At 35.8% G+C, this 20,314-nt stretch overlaps 2 protein-coding genes across 3 annotated transcripts in view; both read left to right on the top strand.

The window, feature by feature from the left end:
• The window catches only part of LOC127975272 (cyclin-dependent kinase 14), a 158,872-nt gene extending 153,480 nt beyond the window's left edge, over window positions 1-5,392 (top strand). For both annotated transcript variants that reach the window (XM_052579193.1, XM_052579194.1), the window contains one exon: window positions 263-5,392. The gene's annotated coding sequence lies outside the window, so the exon portion shown is untranslated. The remainder of the gene's footprint in view (window positions 1-262) is intronic.
• Window positions 5,393-6,901: 1,509 nt separating this feature from the next.
• Window positions 6,902-10,954, top strand: fzd1 (frizzled class receptor 1). Its single transcript, XM_052579191.1, has one exon. It carries the CDS (start codon window positions 7,181-7,183, stop codon window positions 8,795-8,797), a length of 1,617 nt encoding a protein of 538 aa, XP_052435151.1. The 5' UTR covers window positions 6,902-7,180; the 3' UTR covers window positions 8,798-10,954.
• The last annotated feature ends 9,360 nt before the right edge of the window (window positions 10,955-20,314 follow it).

Below are 20,314 nucleotides of genomic sequence, written 5' to 3'. Positions count from 1 at the left end.
TTGTTTAAATGGACAAATGAAGCCTTGTGTAATTACATATAGCAGATAAAGTTAGATAAAGTGTCATAAAATAAACAATTAAATGTGTATTTTAGATATTTTCTTTCCATTAGCTTAAAACAACATTTTATGGAAAGCCAAACAGCTCAAAATCTCAAAACTGACCAGCGCATGAAAATCAATGTTTTGCCTGAAGTGTCTCGTCTTGAAATACAGTTCTTAGAAGTACACTTGATTTTTTTTTTGTCTCTCTTTTTTGCAGGTTGGCACTGTCAGCCTTCAAGATGGAAAAAGGACAAAAGAGGAGAACGAGACGGGAAAGGCTCTTCATGTTTATTACAATTATTTCATTTCTGGCTGGCTGGTTTGACCTTCCATGTGGGACTGAGAACAATTCAGTCAAATCTTAGTTTTACCACCAGGAATGTCATGTAACATTCCCACATCGATGGCATGCAAACGACGTCCGGACTTCAAAAGGCAAATAATACGAACTGTTTGTGTATGCATCTACCTATATACGAATGTTTGTACAGTTAAATATGTGTCTATCTGAGAGAACAAACCAAATGCCCTCCCACGCACAATCATGCATTATTGAGACGAAGCTGGCATTTCGCATTTCCTGCAATCTTCCACATTGTTGGCTATGGTATGGTCCAGCTGTGCTCCCAATAACAATAATTCCCACAATAATTACTAAGGATGCACCGATATATCGGCCGATCAACCGATTATTTAAAAATCAACAGGTGGCAGAAAAGCATGTCAGACAGCAACTTGTCTTGTGTTGAATATAGTGCTGTCAACGTTAAAGCAATAATAACGCATTAACGCAGTGCTGTTGAATCAGCAGTCCTATAAATCACCTATTGTTCAAGCCAGGGTTGACAGATCCAGTTTCCATTATTTGTATTGTGCCTCCTATCCATTAATCACAACGATCTTTGTGCTTTGTTGCTTCTGATAAAAAAAAACTAAGTCTCAGCTTTCAAATCATGTATATTTTATTACTAAATTCAAACAATAAATGCCATTTTGACGTTCTTAAATGTGGTGTGACGTATTGCTGTAGTGCTTCAGTTTAAGGGGCAGTGACGAGTCTTTTCAGACAAAATTAAAATGAATGAACATCTGAAGGTGTTGAAGGATACAATACAACCTATCAAAATGTATCATGTCTCATGTAATCACTCAATCAGCATTTAAACCGGAAAAAAAACATCAAATAAAATGTTAGGAAAAGTTTATGAACGATGTCACTTAACATTGCATTTAGTTCAGGAAAGTTAAACACTAGAGCGAGCTTATTTACTGTTAATTATATGTTTGAATAAATCTTTTTTTATGAAAATAATCTTGTGTTGATAAAAACATTTTTTATTTGAGTATACCTGAAAACAAATGCCATTGAATATAGTTTTGTTGTTAATTTGAAGCTCTTATATGAAATATCAAATGAAAGGCTTCCTGTATGGTTTATAGCATTATTTGGTCGGTATTAGCATATATTCTGAATTATTGGCTATCAATTTCAGCAGATATCATTCTGAATAAAGAGTGTCGACAGATATCAAATAATCGGTATAGGCAGATATTATTCCTGATAATCGTGTCGGTATTGGCAGATATCATTCTTAATAATCGGTTATCGGTATCTGCAGATGTCATTCCTAATAAACAGCTATCGAATTGATATTGGCAGATATCATTCCGAATAATCATAACGGCATTAGCAGATATCATTCTTAATAATCGGTTGTCGGTATTGATATTGGCAGATATAATTCTGAATAATCGGTTATGGGTATACACAGAAATGATTCCGAATAGTCAGTTATCGTTATTGGTATCAGCAGATATCATTCTGAATAATCGGCTATCAGTATGTACAGATATCATTCTGAATAGTCATTATCAATATCGGCAGATATTCTGAATAATCGGCAAATGTATCAGCTAAGAAATTTAGTATCGGTGCATCCCTAGTAATAACGATAATCACACTGACGATGCGGTTGCATTCACTCACTGCAGGGACTGCACTAAAGCAATGAACACCATCACTAACGGCAGATCACTGCGAGTCTTGTGTACGTCTTTGTGCGTTTACATGTGCATTGAGTATTAAATACAGGCAATACGCTTGCACTGGTGCTACTGTGCATGAGAAACATATTAACTCATCCACGTTTGGAAATTATTCTGTTTACACTTTTCCATCCGAAGGCCCATGACAATCTTAGAATGAATTGCACTCACTAACTGATCATCAAGATGAGCCAAACTTTACTTTGAACTGTTAGAGGATGTTCGCACAGGACGTGCTGTTTTTTCTCTTTATTTTTCATTTATTTAAATTGTCTGTCTGTGCTAGATGGACATCTCTGTATCTTGTTGCATGAGCGCAAAATTTTTTCTGTTTATGCATTTTGCAGGTGTTTTTATCCTAAGTAAAGTACATTGCATTCAAAGTATTTGATCAGTTCATGCATCAATTGAGATTCGAAACCCATGACCTTGTCGTTGTTTGCACTACTATTTAAGCTATAGGACTGCTCTAAATTCTCTGAACTAGATTCTGTTTACTATTCACACACACACACAAGATATTTTATAAAAACAAAATCAAGTTCTCATACATTATAAAAAAGTCCCCAAGAACTGTTTTTTTACTCTCTTACACACAATTTTATTTATTTTTGCAAATACCAAACAAAATACAGATTGGAAACAATTTTAATTTTTTAACACAGAAAAATTCTGTACACATTCCGAAACACACCAGTGTCAAAACTTTGTGTGCATGTTCATGACCCTAAATGAAAAGAAAAAAAAAACAGTTTCATGAAAAGCAGGTTAACTGATACCAACATAAGGATAAAAACAAGTTTAAAGCGTCTTTTCTAGCTAGTTTATAAATGCAAGAATGCATTATGTGTGAACGGTCCTTTAGCATTTCAAACTGAAGTGTTGTTGATCAAGCTCTAATGCATTTTTCAAACATCTTTTCGAGATGGAGTTTGATCTGAAGAACCTTCCCAAAGTGCACTACTCTCCTGGCCTGCATATCTGAATACTAATACTGCTCTTCCTGTTCATGTCCGTCCATTTGGTTTCTGTAAAACAGACATTCAACATAATAATATAATCTCTATTTGGGCACAATATATTCTCTTTTCTGTCAGTTTGTTATAAAATATCAATGAATTTTGCTTTCTACAAGTGCAAGAGCTAATTGAACAAAAGCAATGTTTGGCTCTGCACTGTTAACATGGATCGAATAAAGAAGTAAAATGAGTTCAGATTTGTACAGTAACACACCTGTTGATTGTTTAATAAACCAGAAGCGGGTGGAATGTGTACAGATGTGCATGACGTCCAGTGACACATTTCCATCCAGTGACTTTGCAGTTATTATACAGTACAAATCCAGACATTATCCTTTTTTTATTATTACTCATATTTGTGCAAACTGAACTTCTTGATTCAGCTTTAGTCATAATGGTGTGAGCAATGTTTATTGACTTTAAAAGGTCAACGCTTACTGCCAATGCACTTTTCAACATGTTTGCGCAACATTCAAGCTTATAAGGTTTTGTTTGCACCTGTAAATTTTGTCAGGCCACGTACACACCGCATAACCTGATTATCACTCATAATCCTGAATTTGAGCATCATTTTGGTGTCTCATAAACTAGAAACATGATTATTAGCAGTCTAACCCATTTGTGTTTGCTGCTTAGTAGTTTGATTCTTGTACTGTACTGGAAAACAAGACAAAAATATTGAGGATGAAAAGGATTATTGTGTAATGTTGCAATCAGTCTGCAGTGTGAAGGTGGCCTTTATTCAAAGAACCATTTTATACTTACATATTCTCACAAAGGAAGAGACTGTTTAAACATTGCGACTATAAAGAGAGCTGCGATTCTGTGGAAACACAGCGTGTTAGAGCCGCATTAATGTCTCCAAACCTGCTGCGGCATTAAAGGACTCCTGCCAGTATTAGCAGCCCAATAATTATTTCCATGCGACGTGCTTGACACATGTAAGAGCTCCTCCTGCCTTTGTTGGCGGTCGCAGCTTTACATGCGACATGATGTATTTTATCACCACTTTAAGGTGGGCAGAGTCCTTTCTTGCAAGAAAAAGTAATGGAGAAAAGTAATAATATAAATGATTCTTGCGCATTTAGCACTGTGACAAACACATGCAAAAAAAGAGAAGTCATATTTGCATAATTATTGGCGCTTACTTTAAAGTTGATTATTTATGGAAGCCTGTTTCTGTCACTGAATAAATAATAAATCCAGGTAAGTGCGACTTTTTATCTCGCAATTCTAACTTTTCTTTCTCGCAATTGCAAGCTTTTCGCAATTCAACTTTTTCCTCAGAATTGCAAAATAGAAACTAAATTCTAAGAAAATAGTCTTTTTTCCCTTAAAATTCAGAAGATCTTACTTTTGCAAGTTCTTGCAATTCTGACTTTTTTCATAATTGTGCGACATAAAGTCCAATTTTGAGGTAAAGAGAGTTTAAATCTCGTAATTCTGAATTTATAACTCGCAATTGCGATTTTATATCTTGCAATTCTGAGAAAAGTCAGAATCGCGAGTATATATCAATTTATAACTTTATTTCTCCAAATTCTGAATTTTTACGCAATTCAAACTTTATAGTAATTATAAATTGCTTTTATATGCAATTGTGAGTTTCATGCAATTCTGAGAAAAAAGCTATTGCGAGTTTTTATCTCACAATTATGACTTTTTTCTCAAAGTTGCGAGTTTATATCACAATTCTGAGAAAAAAATAACTGCGAGAAAAGTTACTTTTTTAAAGTAACTTGTTTTTTATTCGCTAACAGAAAGAGGCTTCTATAGTTAATAAATTGATATATATAAATGTAAATCTACCATGAAAAGGGAACAGCTTTATATTCCTGGTTTGCTCTGCGTTTGAATGTGCTGTCAATACAATATTATTCTCATTTCATCTGTGAATATTTAATCTTTTTGTAATCTTTGTTATATACTAAGCTGTATATACGGTATATATCAGGAGGTTCATATCCGTATATTCTCGTTGGGCGTGTGGAGGTTGAACATGCCTCCGCTGTGCTGAACACTGAATCTGTGTTTTTGCTTCACTTGCTTATATCCATTTTTCCTTTTTGTAAGATGCACTGAAATAATGCAGATTTTTGGCAAGCAGTAGACGTGTAACTGGACACTTTACAATGAACTAAACGTAGACAATATTAGAGTAGGGATTGCATTATTTGTTAGAATCCTGTAGGTAATGTTATTATGGAAGATGTAATGTCCTTCTGTAAATGTAGTTTATTGTTGTTTTACCTGAAATAAAGTTTATTAATGCTTCAAACCAACCACTGTTTTCACAATCGATAATTTGAATATTGGCAATAGCATTTGAATAATATTTAACTATATACACAAACTGAGATTAAAAGTAAGAATATTTGCTTTTGCACACTCAGACCAAAATTGTTCTTAAAAAAAAAAAAGCCACAAATCTGGGCGATTTCAATTTACATAAAGGTAAATAGTCAAATGTCCTGCATGACACATAATCGGTGAGTTTACGTGCATGTTTTATCCATCATCTGTTTCTGGTTTGGCAAGTCCAGTCTATCCCAGGATTATTCAGATCTTGTCTGAGCATCTCAGCTTTTCTGGATTAACCACTTCACCTGGTCATTTTCACTTTAAGTGAACCAAAATTACAAGAAATTAAATGTTCAGAAGTTCTTTCTGAAATGATTTAGCTCAAATGCACCACATTTTAAATACAATATATTGTGTTATTTACTCTCCAATAGAAAGTTCAGTATGTGCGGCTGAACTGGTAGTGCATTAAAAAAAAAAGAAATTGTATTAAAAAATATTACACAATAGGAGTGAAATCTTTACTCTGGCAGAAGTTGTTTTGTATTCAGCCAGTATCTAGACTCTTTAGTGAAGGCTGTCTTTACATTCCCCTGTCAGAGCCAATCATGTTCCCCTCATTTCTCCCACAGACACTCACAGTAACCAATAGGAGAACAGCAGTTAGGGGCCGTCTCTGTTTTCTTGTATGGCAAGCAGACTTCATTCATTGACTTCTAATGTATACTGTCATTGTTTATTGTACTGAACTAGATGGGTTTTAATAGTGATTTTAACCCTTCTTGAGGAACCTTTAAAAGCTGTTTATAATCATTTCAGGTTAAAATTCTACATCTAAATTTGGAATATGCATCCGTTGGCATTTAGAACAGTTACCTCTTTCAGTGAATTTAGTCAAAACTTAAAACATCTTTGTTGAATGTTAAGTCCATGTCAGTTAAAATCATTTCAAAGTAACGATTTAGTAGGTTATATTTTGTTTAATTAAGCAAATATGCACAAGTATTTGATAATAAACATATAATAGCCTTCTCTTTTAATTATTATTTTAATATCTAAAGTTGGCAAATAATAATGCATTCCATTCAACAACCCTGTTAAATTAATGAGCAAACTTAATAATTTTAGTGAATAGAAATACCAACACACAGTTGTTTTTTTTCAATAAAGTTACTCCATTCTGAAGTTATACTGGTAAAATATATCGCTAGATATAGATTATACTGGTAAAGTTATCAGATAAAACGAATCCCATTCAACAACACTATTAATTCTAAAAACGAACGTTTAAAGAAGGCAAAACAAATCCTTACACATAGTATCATCTCTTTTCTTATTGTTCTGATCTCTAAAATCAGCAGAGATAATGTGTTCCACTCAACAACTCTATAAACTCTAAGCGGGAACGTTAAAAGAACGTTAAAGGAACTGCAGGAGAACGAAATCGCGACGCTCCCTAACGCGAGCCATCTGTCCGTGACGCCCCGCCCGTGTTTCGCTTATGAACAGCAGACAGCAGGGCGCCTGGAAACAGGTTTGAACAGCTCATAGAAACTCTTGACAAGACACAGCGCGACTCTTCAATCGCCTCTCAGACGCTCGTGTGGTTTTCTTCACGCGTTTCGCGATCCGGGTCCTGCGCGCCGCTGCACTTTCCCAAAAGTTTCCGTGCACTGATTTGAAAGGATAAATCGACGAAGGGAGTTGGAGGGGAAGAATAGCGCTGGCTGGCGAGCTGGCTGTGAGGAGACAGACCGCAGGAGGAAATTATGGCCGCGCGCGGTGCGTCTGCGCTCTTCCTGCTCGCCTTTGGAATACTGGAAGCGAGCGCGCAGTACGGCATGTCGATACCCGAGCACGGCTTCTGCCAGCCCATCACCATCCCTCTGTGCACGGACATCGCGTACAACGAGACCATAATGCCCAACCTCCTCGGCCACACGAACCAGGAGGACGCGGGGCTGGAGGTGCACCAGTTCTACCCGCTCGTTAAAGTGCAGTGCTCGCCGGACCTCAAGTTCTTCCTGTGCTCCATGTACGCGCCGGTGTGCACGGTGCTGGAGCAGGCGCTGCCCCCGTGCCGTTCGCTGTGCGAGCGCGCGCGCCAAGGCTGCGAGGCGCTCATGAATAAATTCGGCTTCCAGTGGCCGGAGAGTCTCGCGTGCGAGTCGTTCCCGGTTCACGGCGGAGAGCTGTGCGTGGGGCAGAACACGTCTGAGCGGAGCGCACCGGTCAACCCGACTCCAGATGTGACCCAACCGACACCCGAGCATACCAGGAAAGGCCGTTTTAGATGCCCGGCTTCGCTGAGAGTCCCTCCGTATCTAAACTACCGCTTTATGGGCGAGGAAAACTGCGGCGCACCGTGCGAACCCAAGAAACTCAACGGGGTGATGTACTTCAGCGAGGACGAGCAGAAGTTTGCGCGCATTTGGATCGGGATCTGGTCGGTTTTGTGCTGCGCTTCTACTTTATTCACCGTCCTGACTTATTTAGTGGACATGAAGCGCTTTAGTTACCCGGAAAGACCCATTATATTCCTTTCCGGGTGTTATACGATGGTGTCCATCGCACACATCGCCGGATTTCTGCTGGAGGACAAAGTGGTTTGCAATGAGCAGTTCGATAATGAGTTTAGGACAGTGGTGCAAGGCACCAAAAAGGAAGGTTGCACGATTCTGTTCATGATGTTGTACTTCTTCAGCATGGCCAGCTCTATCTGGTGGGTCATTCTCGCGCTCACTTGGTTCCTCGCTGCTGGGATGAAATGGGGTCACGAGGCCATTGAAGCGAATTCGCAGTATTTCCATTTAGCAGCGTGGGCAGTGCCAGCCATCAAGACCATCACCATCCTCGCGGTGGGTCAAGTGGATGGAGATGTGCTCAGTGGCGTCTGCTATGTGGGCATCAACAGCGTGGACGCGCTGCGCGGGTTCGTCCTGGCGCCGCTCTTCGTCTATCTGTTCATCGGTACTTCGTTCCTCCTGGCGGGCTTCGTGTCTCTGTTCCGCATCAGGACCATTATGAAGCACGACGGCACTAAAACAGAGAAGCTGGAGAAGCTGATGGTGCGCATTGGCATCTTCAGTGTCCTCTACACGGTTCCGGCCACCATCGTGATCGCGTGCTACTTCTACGAACAGGCCTTTCGGGATCAGTGGGAACAGACGTGGAGCGCGCAATCGTGCAAGACGTACGCGGTGCCGTGCCCCGTGCACAACCCGCAGATGAACCCGGATTTCACGGTGTTCATGATCAAGTACCTGATGACCCTGATCGTGGGAATCACATCTGGATTCTGGATATGGTCTGGAAAGACGCTTAACTCGTGGAGGAAGTTCTACACGAGACTGGCGAACAACAAACAAGGAGAAACAACAGTGTGATTGAACTGCTTTTTATTATGCACTTTTCCCGATGGAGAAATCAACAGTTTAAAGGACGCCCTTCGCGTTGTACATAAACAATGTGACTTTTTTTCGTCTTGGAGATTATTTATGCCTTTTCTCTTGGATTATTCTGGGTGGGGATCTGGTTTTTTATGCCTCTATGTAAAACTGTGTCTTTTTATCGACATCAGTATTTCCACGGGCAAATATTCAAAATTTGTTCATGCAAATAATGCAGAAATAACAATAATAATGTGTGTGAATTGTGCACCCAGCACTTAAGACTGCATATCACGGATAGGATTGAGCTTTAAATTAAAGCTTTGGGAGTGAGATCAGATGAACTATAGGACGAGACTAGGAGCTAGAAGAACATATGTGCTTAACCCAGCCTAGACCGGTTTGCTGGTCTCCTGGCCTGTCCTGGGCTTGGACATCAACAATCTCAGGCTGTTTTAAGATGTCTTTTAAGATGTAAAGTTAAGTGCCTTTTTCAGTTCTGAGCAGCATTGGGGTCAGGCCTGCAGTTGTGTTTAACTCAAAGAAATGTATACATGTTTTTCTTCAGTCTGTAATGAACTTTGGTGATGTTTCTGAAGGGTTTGTGTTCTCCCTGGGCTCTTTTGCACAGAAGTACCTCTAAACATACAGCTAGAACAGGATGGACAGTGTTTGCAATGCACTTCTCAAATAGTGTAATGTCTGTGTTTTTATCGCAACAAATCCATGATTTGAAAATGGGGATGTAGATTTATGTGTAGATGTAAACCGATATATCGGCCGATATTTGGCCCTTTTGAGATGATCATCAGCGATAATTACATCTGCTTGTCCTGTGTATCATTTCCAAAATCTACCAGCAGGCCTCATGATTAATAATGCGATTGGATTTTCAAATAATTTTATTGATTTTTAAAAGTGCTGTCAAACAATTAATTGTGATTTATCACATCCTAAAAAAGTTTTTGCTTACATAATATATATGTGTGCACTCTGTATAATATGTATGTATGTATGTGTATGTATATATATATATATATATATATATATATATATATATATATATATATATATATATATATACACACACACACACACAGTATACATTTTGAAAATATTTACATGTATATATTCATACAATTTATATTATATATAAGTATAGTTAGTATATATACAAAACTTATTTTCTTAAATATATGCATGCATGTGTGTGTACTTATATATACATTATAAATATACACCATACACACACATATATAATGTAAACAAAATCCTTTATTTTGGATGCGATTAATCGCAAGAAGTCATTTGACAGTACTAATTTTTAAGTAATATCGGTCTGTGCTAGGGTTATCGGTATCACCATAAGTTATTAAAAACCCCAAATCACTCAAATAGTTTAATGCCTGTGTTGGTATATAAACTAATCCATGAACGTGATGTGAAAATTGAAATGGAGACTTTCTGATGCGTATGTGTAGTGGTAAACCGATATATCGGCCGATATTTTGCCCTTTTGAAATGGTCAGCAGCGTTAATCATGTCAGCTTGTCCTGTGTATCATTTCCAAAATCACCCAGCAGGTCTGTTAATCTATAATGCAATTTGTTTTCAGACATTTTAACTGATTTTTAAGGTTGTATCGGTTGTGTATCGGTCTGCAGTGTGGTTATTGGTATCAACATCAGCTAATAAACCCCCACATCGCTCAAGCACTACATAAGAGTAATCCCATAATCCTGTTCATAATTCTTCAGGGTTTGTTGTGTCATCATGTGCTATTTAAAAGATGCCCTTTACTGAACATCAGATAATGTTGATTCTTGATTGTTTATGGCGATTATCTCATGCAAATGAATGTTTTTGTTTTCGCAAAGGAATCTCTGTTTAAGGTGATTACAGAAAGCACTGGTAGATAGAAGCCTGCTTTTAAACTCCTGTTCTTGTGAGATGCGTTTGCATGGATCTGAGATGTATTTAATCACACTAGCATTGAAGCCTATATTACGGTTTTCTACATCGTTAGAAAATGTTATTTTCTTCTTTCTCGTACTTCTGCTTGTGATACTATTAAAAGCCCTTTATATTTATAGACAATAGTTTATATATTATTCACTTCTTTTAAAAGAATAAACTTCAGATTTGTACAAAACACCCGTTTGTTATGGCAAGTGAGTTTTTTTGATGGCTGAATGTTTATTTTTAGTTCATTTATTTTCTTAATGCTGTCTCTTGGTTTTGCTATAAGGCCTGCTTATGTTTCTATTTATTCTAATCAGTATTATTTAATGATAGAAATGTAGCATTACAATCAGTGTCTCATCAATGGATGCTCTGCAGTGAATGGGTGCCGTCAGAATGAGAGTTTTGGCTTGTGAACACTGCTTGATCTGAGTATATTTCTCTACTGATTCAGACCAGACCACATTTTCACTGAAGGAAGCGTTATTGTGGATTATAGACTCAGATTTTAGTTATAAACGTCTCAATGCAAGATTTGTTCAAGCATTTGTGATGTTTTTATCAGACTCTCATTCTGACGGCACCCATTCACTGCAGAGCATCCATTGATGGGACACTGATGCAATGCTACATTTCTCCAAATCTGATGAAGAAACAAACTCATCCTAATCTCGGATAGCCTGAGGGTGAGCGCTTTTATTTCGCAAATTTCACTTTTGGGTCAACTATTATTTTAAGTTGATTCATAAAGGCACATATTGTCCATTGGTAGCCCATGAATACTCATAATGCATGAATGAATTAACACTAAGAAAATATTAAAATGCAAACTCAAATGTCAGCAATGTTAACATATTCAATCATACTGTCAAGTGTTACCGTGACTCATGAGGTGTTTGGTTATGTAATTCAGGACTGTATTGCATATGTCTGCAGGTTATTTGTGTTTTTCAAACAGACCTTAAATGCTCATTGTCTTCTCTAAAGTGTTGAGCTCCTCTCGTGTCTGTTGAGCTGAACAGGTCTGGTCCTGCTCTCTGTCTGTTGAGAAACTCTCAGCAGTACACACTGTCACTTCTGACATCATTTTAACAGACAGTTCATTGAGCAGACTGTGATATGGCTGTCATCATCACGCTGCATCAAAGCTGTGTGCTGGGACCAATGCATTATTGACTGAAAATCTTCCCCTTCACCGAAGCTTTGGAATCTCATTCGCTGATTCAAAAATCACATTGAACTTGATTTTCATGTGTTGAATTAAAATATGCAGCATCATGAAGGAGATTTAAGGGGAAGATAGCATCATAAATATAACACATGCTTTCATGTCTTAATGTGTCTCTGTCACTGTGAAATGTTTAACGCTGAAGAGCTCTTTTGTGTTGAAAGTCATACTTATGTGCAAGTAAATATATGTTTCATTTAAACCTTTAGCCTTAAATGAAACTAACTTCGATTTTGTTTAGAGAATGCATGTGTCATGCCGTACATGCAGACGATCTGCTCTCATGTAAACAGCAGGACTGATGTGTGTCTTATAAACCAACGTACCATTACATTTTCCAGCCTGGAAACCCCTTTCCGGAAAACTTGCCGTTTCATGGAAAATAAAAACCACAAAGATATTAAATTACAGCCTGTTAACTCCAGGCATTTCTGCTCTGACATGAAGTTTCTGATGCAAGAAAGAAAGAATACGTCTTATAAGGATTTAATGGATTCAGGAGTTCCTGTCTGATTCAGATTCTAAATATTTTTGGGGAAATCGGAATAGAGATTAGGTGTAATTATCTGAAATACTTTGCCAAAACGCTTCATCAAGTGTTTTCTGTGGTTTATCTGACCTTAAATTACTTAAAGATTGCTCTTGTTCCCTGTAATCATCTCATAACCAAAGAAAACGCAGATAGATTGGAAAAATGTTTCTGGATTCTTTTTTGATGGATGGAGAGGTTGAAGACAAAAATTATTAGTCAACTAAAACTAAAACCATACAAAAATGTACTTGTTGATTATATATAAGTAAACTGAAATATAGCTCCGTTTTTTGTTGAATTTACCTTTAAAACTAAAACTAATATGAACAAAAATATATAAAAATAACTTTTTCAAAAATATATAAAAATAACTTTTTCAAAAATGTTCACTCACAAACTGCAAGCACGTCACAATTATTTAATGTAGAAACAATACATTTATATATATATATATATATATATATATATATATATATATATATATATATATATATATATATAATATGAATATGACTAATAAAATTAACATGGTAACAGAAAAAAAAAATTTAATTCAAAATATTAATAAAAACTATATTATCTCAGTTATACTTCCCTGCAAATAATTTGGTGTAGATCCAATTTTCACTCAGAAATTTCACAAATAATTACAAATAAATGAAAAATAACACAATAAAGTAAACACTGAATTTTTATAACTATAAAATAGAAATAGTATTTGAATATTGTGTAATGTGCTCCAATAATCTTGTTTTATTTAGAACATTAAAAATCATATTATTACACATATTAAACCTATTTAAATATATATATATATAAATGACAAAATAAAACAACAACAAAATTAATAAAAAATCAATGAAATGTGAAAAATATGTAATATTTAATAAAATATATAAATATTGAATATATGCTGTAGAAGTGACTTTTTAAAGTTATAAATAGAATACTTTTTTAAATACTGTTTATTTCAATGTTACTTGCCTTCTCTTTATAATAGTTTATTAAATGTATTGAAATTAATTAATGTTAAAATGTAGCAATTTCTGAGGGAGACTTACTATATATATAATTATTATTCATTGTACAAAAAGAAAAAATGATGATGTTGTTTTCATCACCCATATTAAATCCAAGTGAAAAATGTTTTTTTACAATTATGTGTTTCCCTGCAGCCCGAAACCAGTTTGAAGTCTCTGGGATGTATTTGTAACAGTAGACAAAAAATACATTGTATGAGTCAAAATAATACACTTTTCTTTCATGCCAAAAATCATTAGGATATTAAGTTAAGATCATGTTTCATCAAGATATTTCCTACCATAAATGTATAAAAACTAAATTTTTGATTAATAATATGCAGGGGTGGTTCTAGGGTGAGTGGAGATCCGGGGCTTAGCCCAGAAAAATCCATGTATGTGACTTTTTATTTTATTTAAAATATACAAAAACAATAAAAACAAATTTTAAACATTTTATTTAAAGTATTGAGGAAAATACATTTGCTTTTTGCAAACAAAAATTAAGAATTGCAAAACAAATGAAATAGCGCGGAAGCACTGATATCGCATTAAATATTTTCCATGGTCATATCTCTTAATTTATTTGCAGCCCTGCTTTTAATTTGTGTGTCAGTCTAGTTTGAGCTTGCGATACCATTTTTCCTTTGCGCTTCACTTTTCTGCATGTCTCGCTTTTGTGCATCTGTTTTGACGTGGGGGCGGAGTCAAGGGACGGGGCGTGTACAACATGACTCCCTGGAAGTGACGTCATCGGCCCGAGACGCAGCTCACTGATCCAGGTCCTGTCATGATGAGCGAGGCTTTCGAGTGGATCGTTTGTTTTTATTCAGTAGCATTACATTCATGTTTTCGTTTTATTTACTTTATTAAAACATGTATGTGTATTAGCAGCGTTTGCTTAAGTTAAAGAAGTTGTTAACATGACCATCTGCTGTTTTTCTCTCTGTGTGCACACTTTTATAGCATTATGTGTATTGGGATCGCTAATCATTTGAGTCAGTTCGGGAGTTCGTAACGGGTTCGCGAATCATTTGAGTCAGTTCGGGAGTTCGAAGCGGGATCGCGAATCATTTGAGTCAATTTGGGGATCGCGAATCATTTGAATAAGTTCGGGAGTTCGTAGCGGGATTGCGAATCATTTGAGTCAGTTCGGGAGTTCGTAGCGGGATCGCGAATCATTTGAGTCAGTTTGGGAGTTCGTAGCGGGATCGCGAATCATTTGAGTCAGTTTGGGGATCGCGAATCATTTGAATCAGTTCGGGAGTTCGTAGCGGGATTGCGAATCATTTGAATAAGTTCGGGAGTTCGTAGCGGGATCGCGAATCATTTGAATCAGTTCGGGAGTTCGTAGCGGGATCGCGAATCATTTGAGTCAGTTTGGGGATCGCGAATCATTTGAGTCAGTTTGGGGATCGCGAATCATTTGAATCATTTCGGGAGTTCGTAGCGGGTTCGCGAATCATTTGAGGCAGTTCGGGAGTTCGTAGCGGGATCGCGAATCATGTGAGTCAGTTTGGGGTTCGCAAATCATAGCTGTATATGGATAGGCATTTTTAACTAATTTAGTAGCTATTTCTAATTACGTATTCCACGCTTGTTTAGGTGTGATATGTGAACTCGTATTTTTTGTTTTAACGATGTGCCTTTTAACAGTATCAAGTATATTAAAAAAACTAAACAAATCGTGCCTAAAAAGTGCATGCATCTAGGCTAATCTAAAGTTACATGATGAAGTCATACTGGGCTTAGCCCAGAAAAATCCATGTATGTGACTTTTTATTTTAATAAATCAGAAAGATTTACCTTGTTTAAAATATATAAAAAAAAAAAAAAAAAACTATCTCTATCTCACTTTTTTTTTTTGTCTCTGTCTCTGTTTTATTTTATTTTCCAATCAAGCCTGACAGGCTACACTCGTCCTGGTAGAACAGGGATCAGAAGCAAGCATTAAGCAGTGCACTGACATACTCTTACTCTACAAAGATATCTGGTCAAAGGACTTTATCTCTGTGTTTATGTACACTTAAAGCCAAGTATAATTATAAACGCAGGGCTCTATACACTTATATTTTTGTAAGAGCACTTACACAGCCCTTACAAATTGCATAAATAATCTTATGAGGCTAATTGTATCAAATATAAAATTTGGAATACAGAAATATGAAATTATGAAAAAAATTAGAATGGCACTTTGCCACTAGGTAGCAGCATGCCACTGCCTTAATGAGTGAGTCGGTCAATCATTTAATCAATGGATTCGTTTGAAACGGATGATTCGTTCAGAAAAAAAGTACAAAAGTTACTCAAGAAAATGTATTCAGTAAACACTACTGTGTGTTGCTGCAGAGCACAACAACCTGCTTTGTTTGGAAACATTTCCTTAGCTAAATATGTCTTTTTTTATTATATTGTTTATTGAATTGTTGTCCTGACAGAAAGGTCTGCCACAGACCGTGCTTAGCAAACATTATAACCGCTCTGTGTGTGTGTGTGTGTGTGTGTGTGTGTCCTAAAGACTGTGCTGCACAACCGTTAACTGTTAGATGTTCAAAATGTAATGTTAAACGAAGAATTTTGAAATTTTCAAATTTAAATTTTCAAATAAATTGATTAGTAAAATACTACACACCAACAAACCGCCCGCCTCCAAAAGACCTCATTTCATTGGCTGGATCGTACAGACGCTCATCGATGGTTGGCCAGTTTACATGTCAGTCAGAAGCACTAGACTCAGTGGGCGGTTTTTGTCGGGTGTGAACAGGCGGCAAGGAAGTCGACCGGAAGTTGAAGTCAGCAGCGTGCCGCCATCTTGTAGCAGAACTTCACGTACGTTAGCATCCCATTGACTCCCATTCATTTTGGCGTCACTTTGACAGTGAATAACTTTACATTTGATGCATTTAAAGACTCCATTTGTCCATTATTTATTTCTAAAGATACACGACATTGTATAAAGGGCTCCATTACCTTCTATGTTACATTATGGCCCCGTAGAAACAGTTTTTGTAAAAATAGGCTAACGATTGCGTCATAACCACGTGACTCTCTGTCGCATTACCGTACAGACAGGAGGAGAAGCTCGCAGGCAATTAACTTAATATGGCGTACTGGCGTTACATTTTAAAATACTATACAAAATAATTAATCAGAATACTTACTCCTGCTCACTCACGACAAAGAACTCCCCGCTCAAGCTCGCCGTCTCTGCAAGATTAACGATGGCAGTTTGCACGCACAGCTACTAGAAGATTTACATCTGGCAGACAGGTTCCTGACGTCGTCAAGCTTCGTTTGAGTCTGCGCGTCAGAAACGGAAGTGCTAAAAAAACGCTAAAAATGGGCATCACCGAGCGACTCTCCCGGATAATCGAAAATGGGAAAAAAGGCGGGAGCTGATTGCTGAAGCCACGCCCACCTAGCGCGACAGCATTGTAAGCAGCGGCAATCCACCTGTCACTCAAGTGGCCACGCCCTTAATAATGCTGAACTTTAAGGCTTAATATAATTTAAAAGGATGATTTATAAAAAAATTCACCCCCCTCACAGTGATCATGAAGGACAAAATTAGCAATATAGACCAAAACCATTTTTTGAACCAGGCTGTAAACATGTTTTTTTCTGCTGTAAAGTTGGGCATTTTAACATGGGGAGTCTATGGGACTGACTCTCTTCTGCAGCCAGCCTCAAGCGGCCAGTCGATGAATTGCAGTTTTAGTCACTTCCTCATTGGCTTCACGAGAGAGAGCGGGAGGTTACCGCTTGATGACAACGCGTAAATTTACAGACACTGTGGACGTGAGAGATATTTTTTTATTTATTTATTTAAATTCTAATATAAATTACTTTATTGGGCATGAAAACCCATTGATGGCATGGTGGTAATAAAAACATTTGGGGCTTTACTGAAAACATTCGGGGCTCCAGCCCCCTTAGCCCACCCCTAACGCCGCCCCTGATGATATGCATTGCTAAGAACTTTACTTGAACAACTTTTCAATTTTTTGCATCCTCAGATTCCAGATTTTCAAATAGTTGTATCTCAGACAAATATTATCCGATCATAACAAACCACACATCAATGGAGAGATGATTTATTCAGCTTTCAGATCTCAATTTTCTCAATGGGTTTCTTGATTCATTTTCCATATTCATCTTACAGTGTGGTGTATGCACAGATGACGCCGTGTGTAAATCTGTGTTGATACTTGATTCTCAGTGATGATCTTTATGCTTCCCTGTATTTAAAGTTTCTTTAGCCTGCGGATAAAAAAGACAAGTAATACAAACCTCCTCCTGAAGCTGGCCGCTCTTCTGTTTAATGAATTAAGAATCAGACATCAATATTAATGTTGTGTTCCCTTGTGATTTGTGTGATTGTGTGAATGTGCCTCAGCTCATGTCTTCAGTTAAACAATATTCTTCTTTAATGTCATCTTTCTGATCATCACGTTAGAAACAGCTTCTTTAGTATCAGCAGATCTCACAGAACTGTTTATGTGCTGGATGGAACTTATTTCATGAATGAATTTCACTTGGATATCAACAATATTCAGTCGTGAAAGTTAAGTGAGATCTGAGGAAGAAGTTTTTGACACTAATATAACTTCATAGATTTAACAACAACAATAAAAGTATGTTTGACATCTAATCAACATGTCTTTTTAATGTTTAAATCTCTTAATAAAGCAAAAAAGAAAAGAAAAAAGTGTATTTTGAGGGTCTTGAAGTTTTTGCAAAGTTTGTTCTTCTTTACTAAAATTATGCCCTTTTTAATAGAAATTATGTATTAGTTTTTATTATAGATATTAGTTTTTATTAGAAATGATGTATCTCTTCTGAATCAAACAAAACATGTGAGGGTTAACAGAGCAAACTCTGAAAGAGTACTACAGTCGTATTTTTCACTTTAAAAAAAATTAAATAATAAAATTAATTAATTTATAAAAATCGGTTGCTGCCTTTTAATCAAGTTGGCTGTTATGTCATAAAAATATAATATTTTTTAATCTCATAGAATGAAACTCACATGAGTTGAATCTCATTCAACTTAAAAATTTTAATTGAAGTTAAAGTAATGGAAGCATATGTTTTCATGATTTATTGATCATATTATTTTTTATTTATTTATTTATTTATTTTTTGGTGTACATTTTCTCTTCCAATCAATGCAAAAAGTTATGTTGTTCCTCAGTTTTATTGCCTTGTTTTCCAGTAAAAAATAAATCATTAAATAAAAAAAATTCTAAATCAAGATACGTTTATTAGAGAAGCAAAATGAAATCTCCTGAGAAGTCTTGTTTTCTTAGAAAGTGATGCAGTGAAGAAACACCTTTTAGAACTTTTTATTTTTATTTTTATGGATCATGCACGAATTGACTCAGAAGTCGTTTGTAAAAAAATAAAAAAAGTGTTTTTCCTCGTGTTCTCGTGGTCACAGTCCTCAAGCATCAGCTGAAGAAGGACTCGAGCCGTCAGTTCACGCCGGACTGTGTGAAGAAACGCTTCGGAAGGGAATGTGCCTGGAATAGACATCCAGTTGTTAAATGAATGAATTTTCATTTAAAGTTCAAAGTCAGCCTGGAAGAGCCCTGAAGTGCATTCTGGGGGTTCACAGCGGAGTCACAGGAGTCTGTTACATAATGAAATGAATCTAACAGCCTCCAGATCAATAGAGTTGTGCTCTCAGCGACCGCAGGCTTGTTTATACAAACCAATAACGCTCCGTCTGTGGATTATTTTCTCTTTTGGCAATGAGTTCAAGTTAAATTCAAGGTGGATGCATTTACTTTTTAGCTCACTGATATGCTCTTACAGTTTTTATTGTTGTGAAAATAAATGTTAATTATTTTAACATTTAATTTTTTTGTATTTTATTTAATATATATATTGCATTTTATATATTTTTATTTCTATTTATTTCAGTTTAATTTAATATTTTAACATTTATTTTACAATTTTTAGACTGTTTTTTCTCCAAGTGACAAATTTATTTCAACCAATTAGTTTTTATTTTATTTTGCGTATGTAAAATATTTTTATGATTTTTTTCATCTTCACAAGAAAGTAAATATTCTAAAAAAATTTATTTAATTTTTATTTACTTATTTTTATTAACTTTTTACATTCATTTGTATTTTTTTTTTTTTTTTACTTTTTATTAATTGAATCAATTCGAACTGTAACTACACAATAATGTGGGCTACAAGCAAATCAAATGTAAAATTTCAACGCAAATAAAACAAAAATCTAATTCATTTCAGAGATTTATTCTGCAACCAACCAAACCAAACAAAACAAGTTCTATTATGTTAAATTTGTATTATTTCTTTTTGTTATACAACGATTTATTTAAACCGGAAAATATCACATTCAAAGCTAAGCCAACAATTTACAAAATAAACAATATGGAACTACTTTGGACAAATTAAAAAAAAATATGCAATAGTTTTTGGAAATTGTTAGATTTTTATCATGTTAAATGTTTTTTACCTGTTCTATACAGTACTTTACTGTTTTATATTAATTATTTTAATATTTAAAACATTTTTTAATCATGCATATTTATTTATCTTAATATGAAAACTAGTGTTTCTACTTTCAGTTTCTCTGGTAGTGAACTATTCTTTTCCAAACGAGTCTCTAAACTTCTTTTAATTATAGTTAGTCTGTAGCTCGCAAAGCTCCGGTTCAAAAATATCTGCACACAAACACACACATATATATATATATACGGATGAAAAATTGCCAAAACCTAAAATAATCCAGTGGAA

The sequence above is a fragment of the Carassius gibelio genome, chromosome B16 (assembly GCF_023724105.1).
Source record: "Carassius gibelio isolate Cgi1373 ecotype wild population from Czech Republic chromosome B16, carGib1.2-hapl.c, whole genome shotgun sequence".
In the NCBI taxonomy this organism is placed as follows: Eukaryota; Metazoa; Chordata; class Actinopteri; order Cypriniformes; family Cyprinidae; genus Carassius; species Carassius gibelio.
Note: the sequence above shows the minus strand (reverse complement) of the source record. Positions and strands in the feature narration are given on the sequence as shown.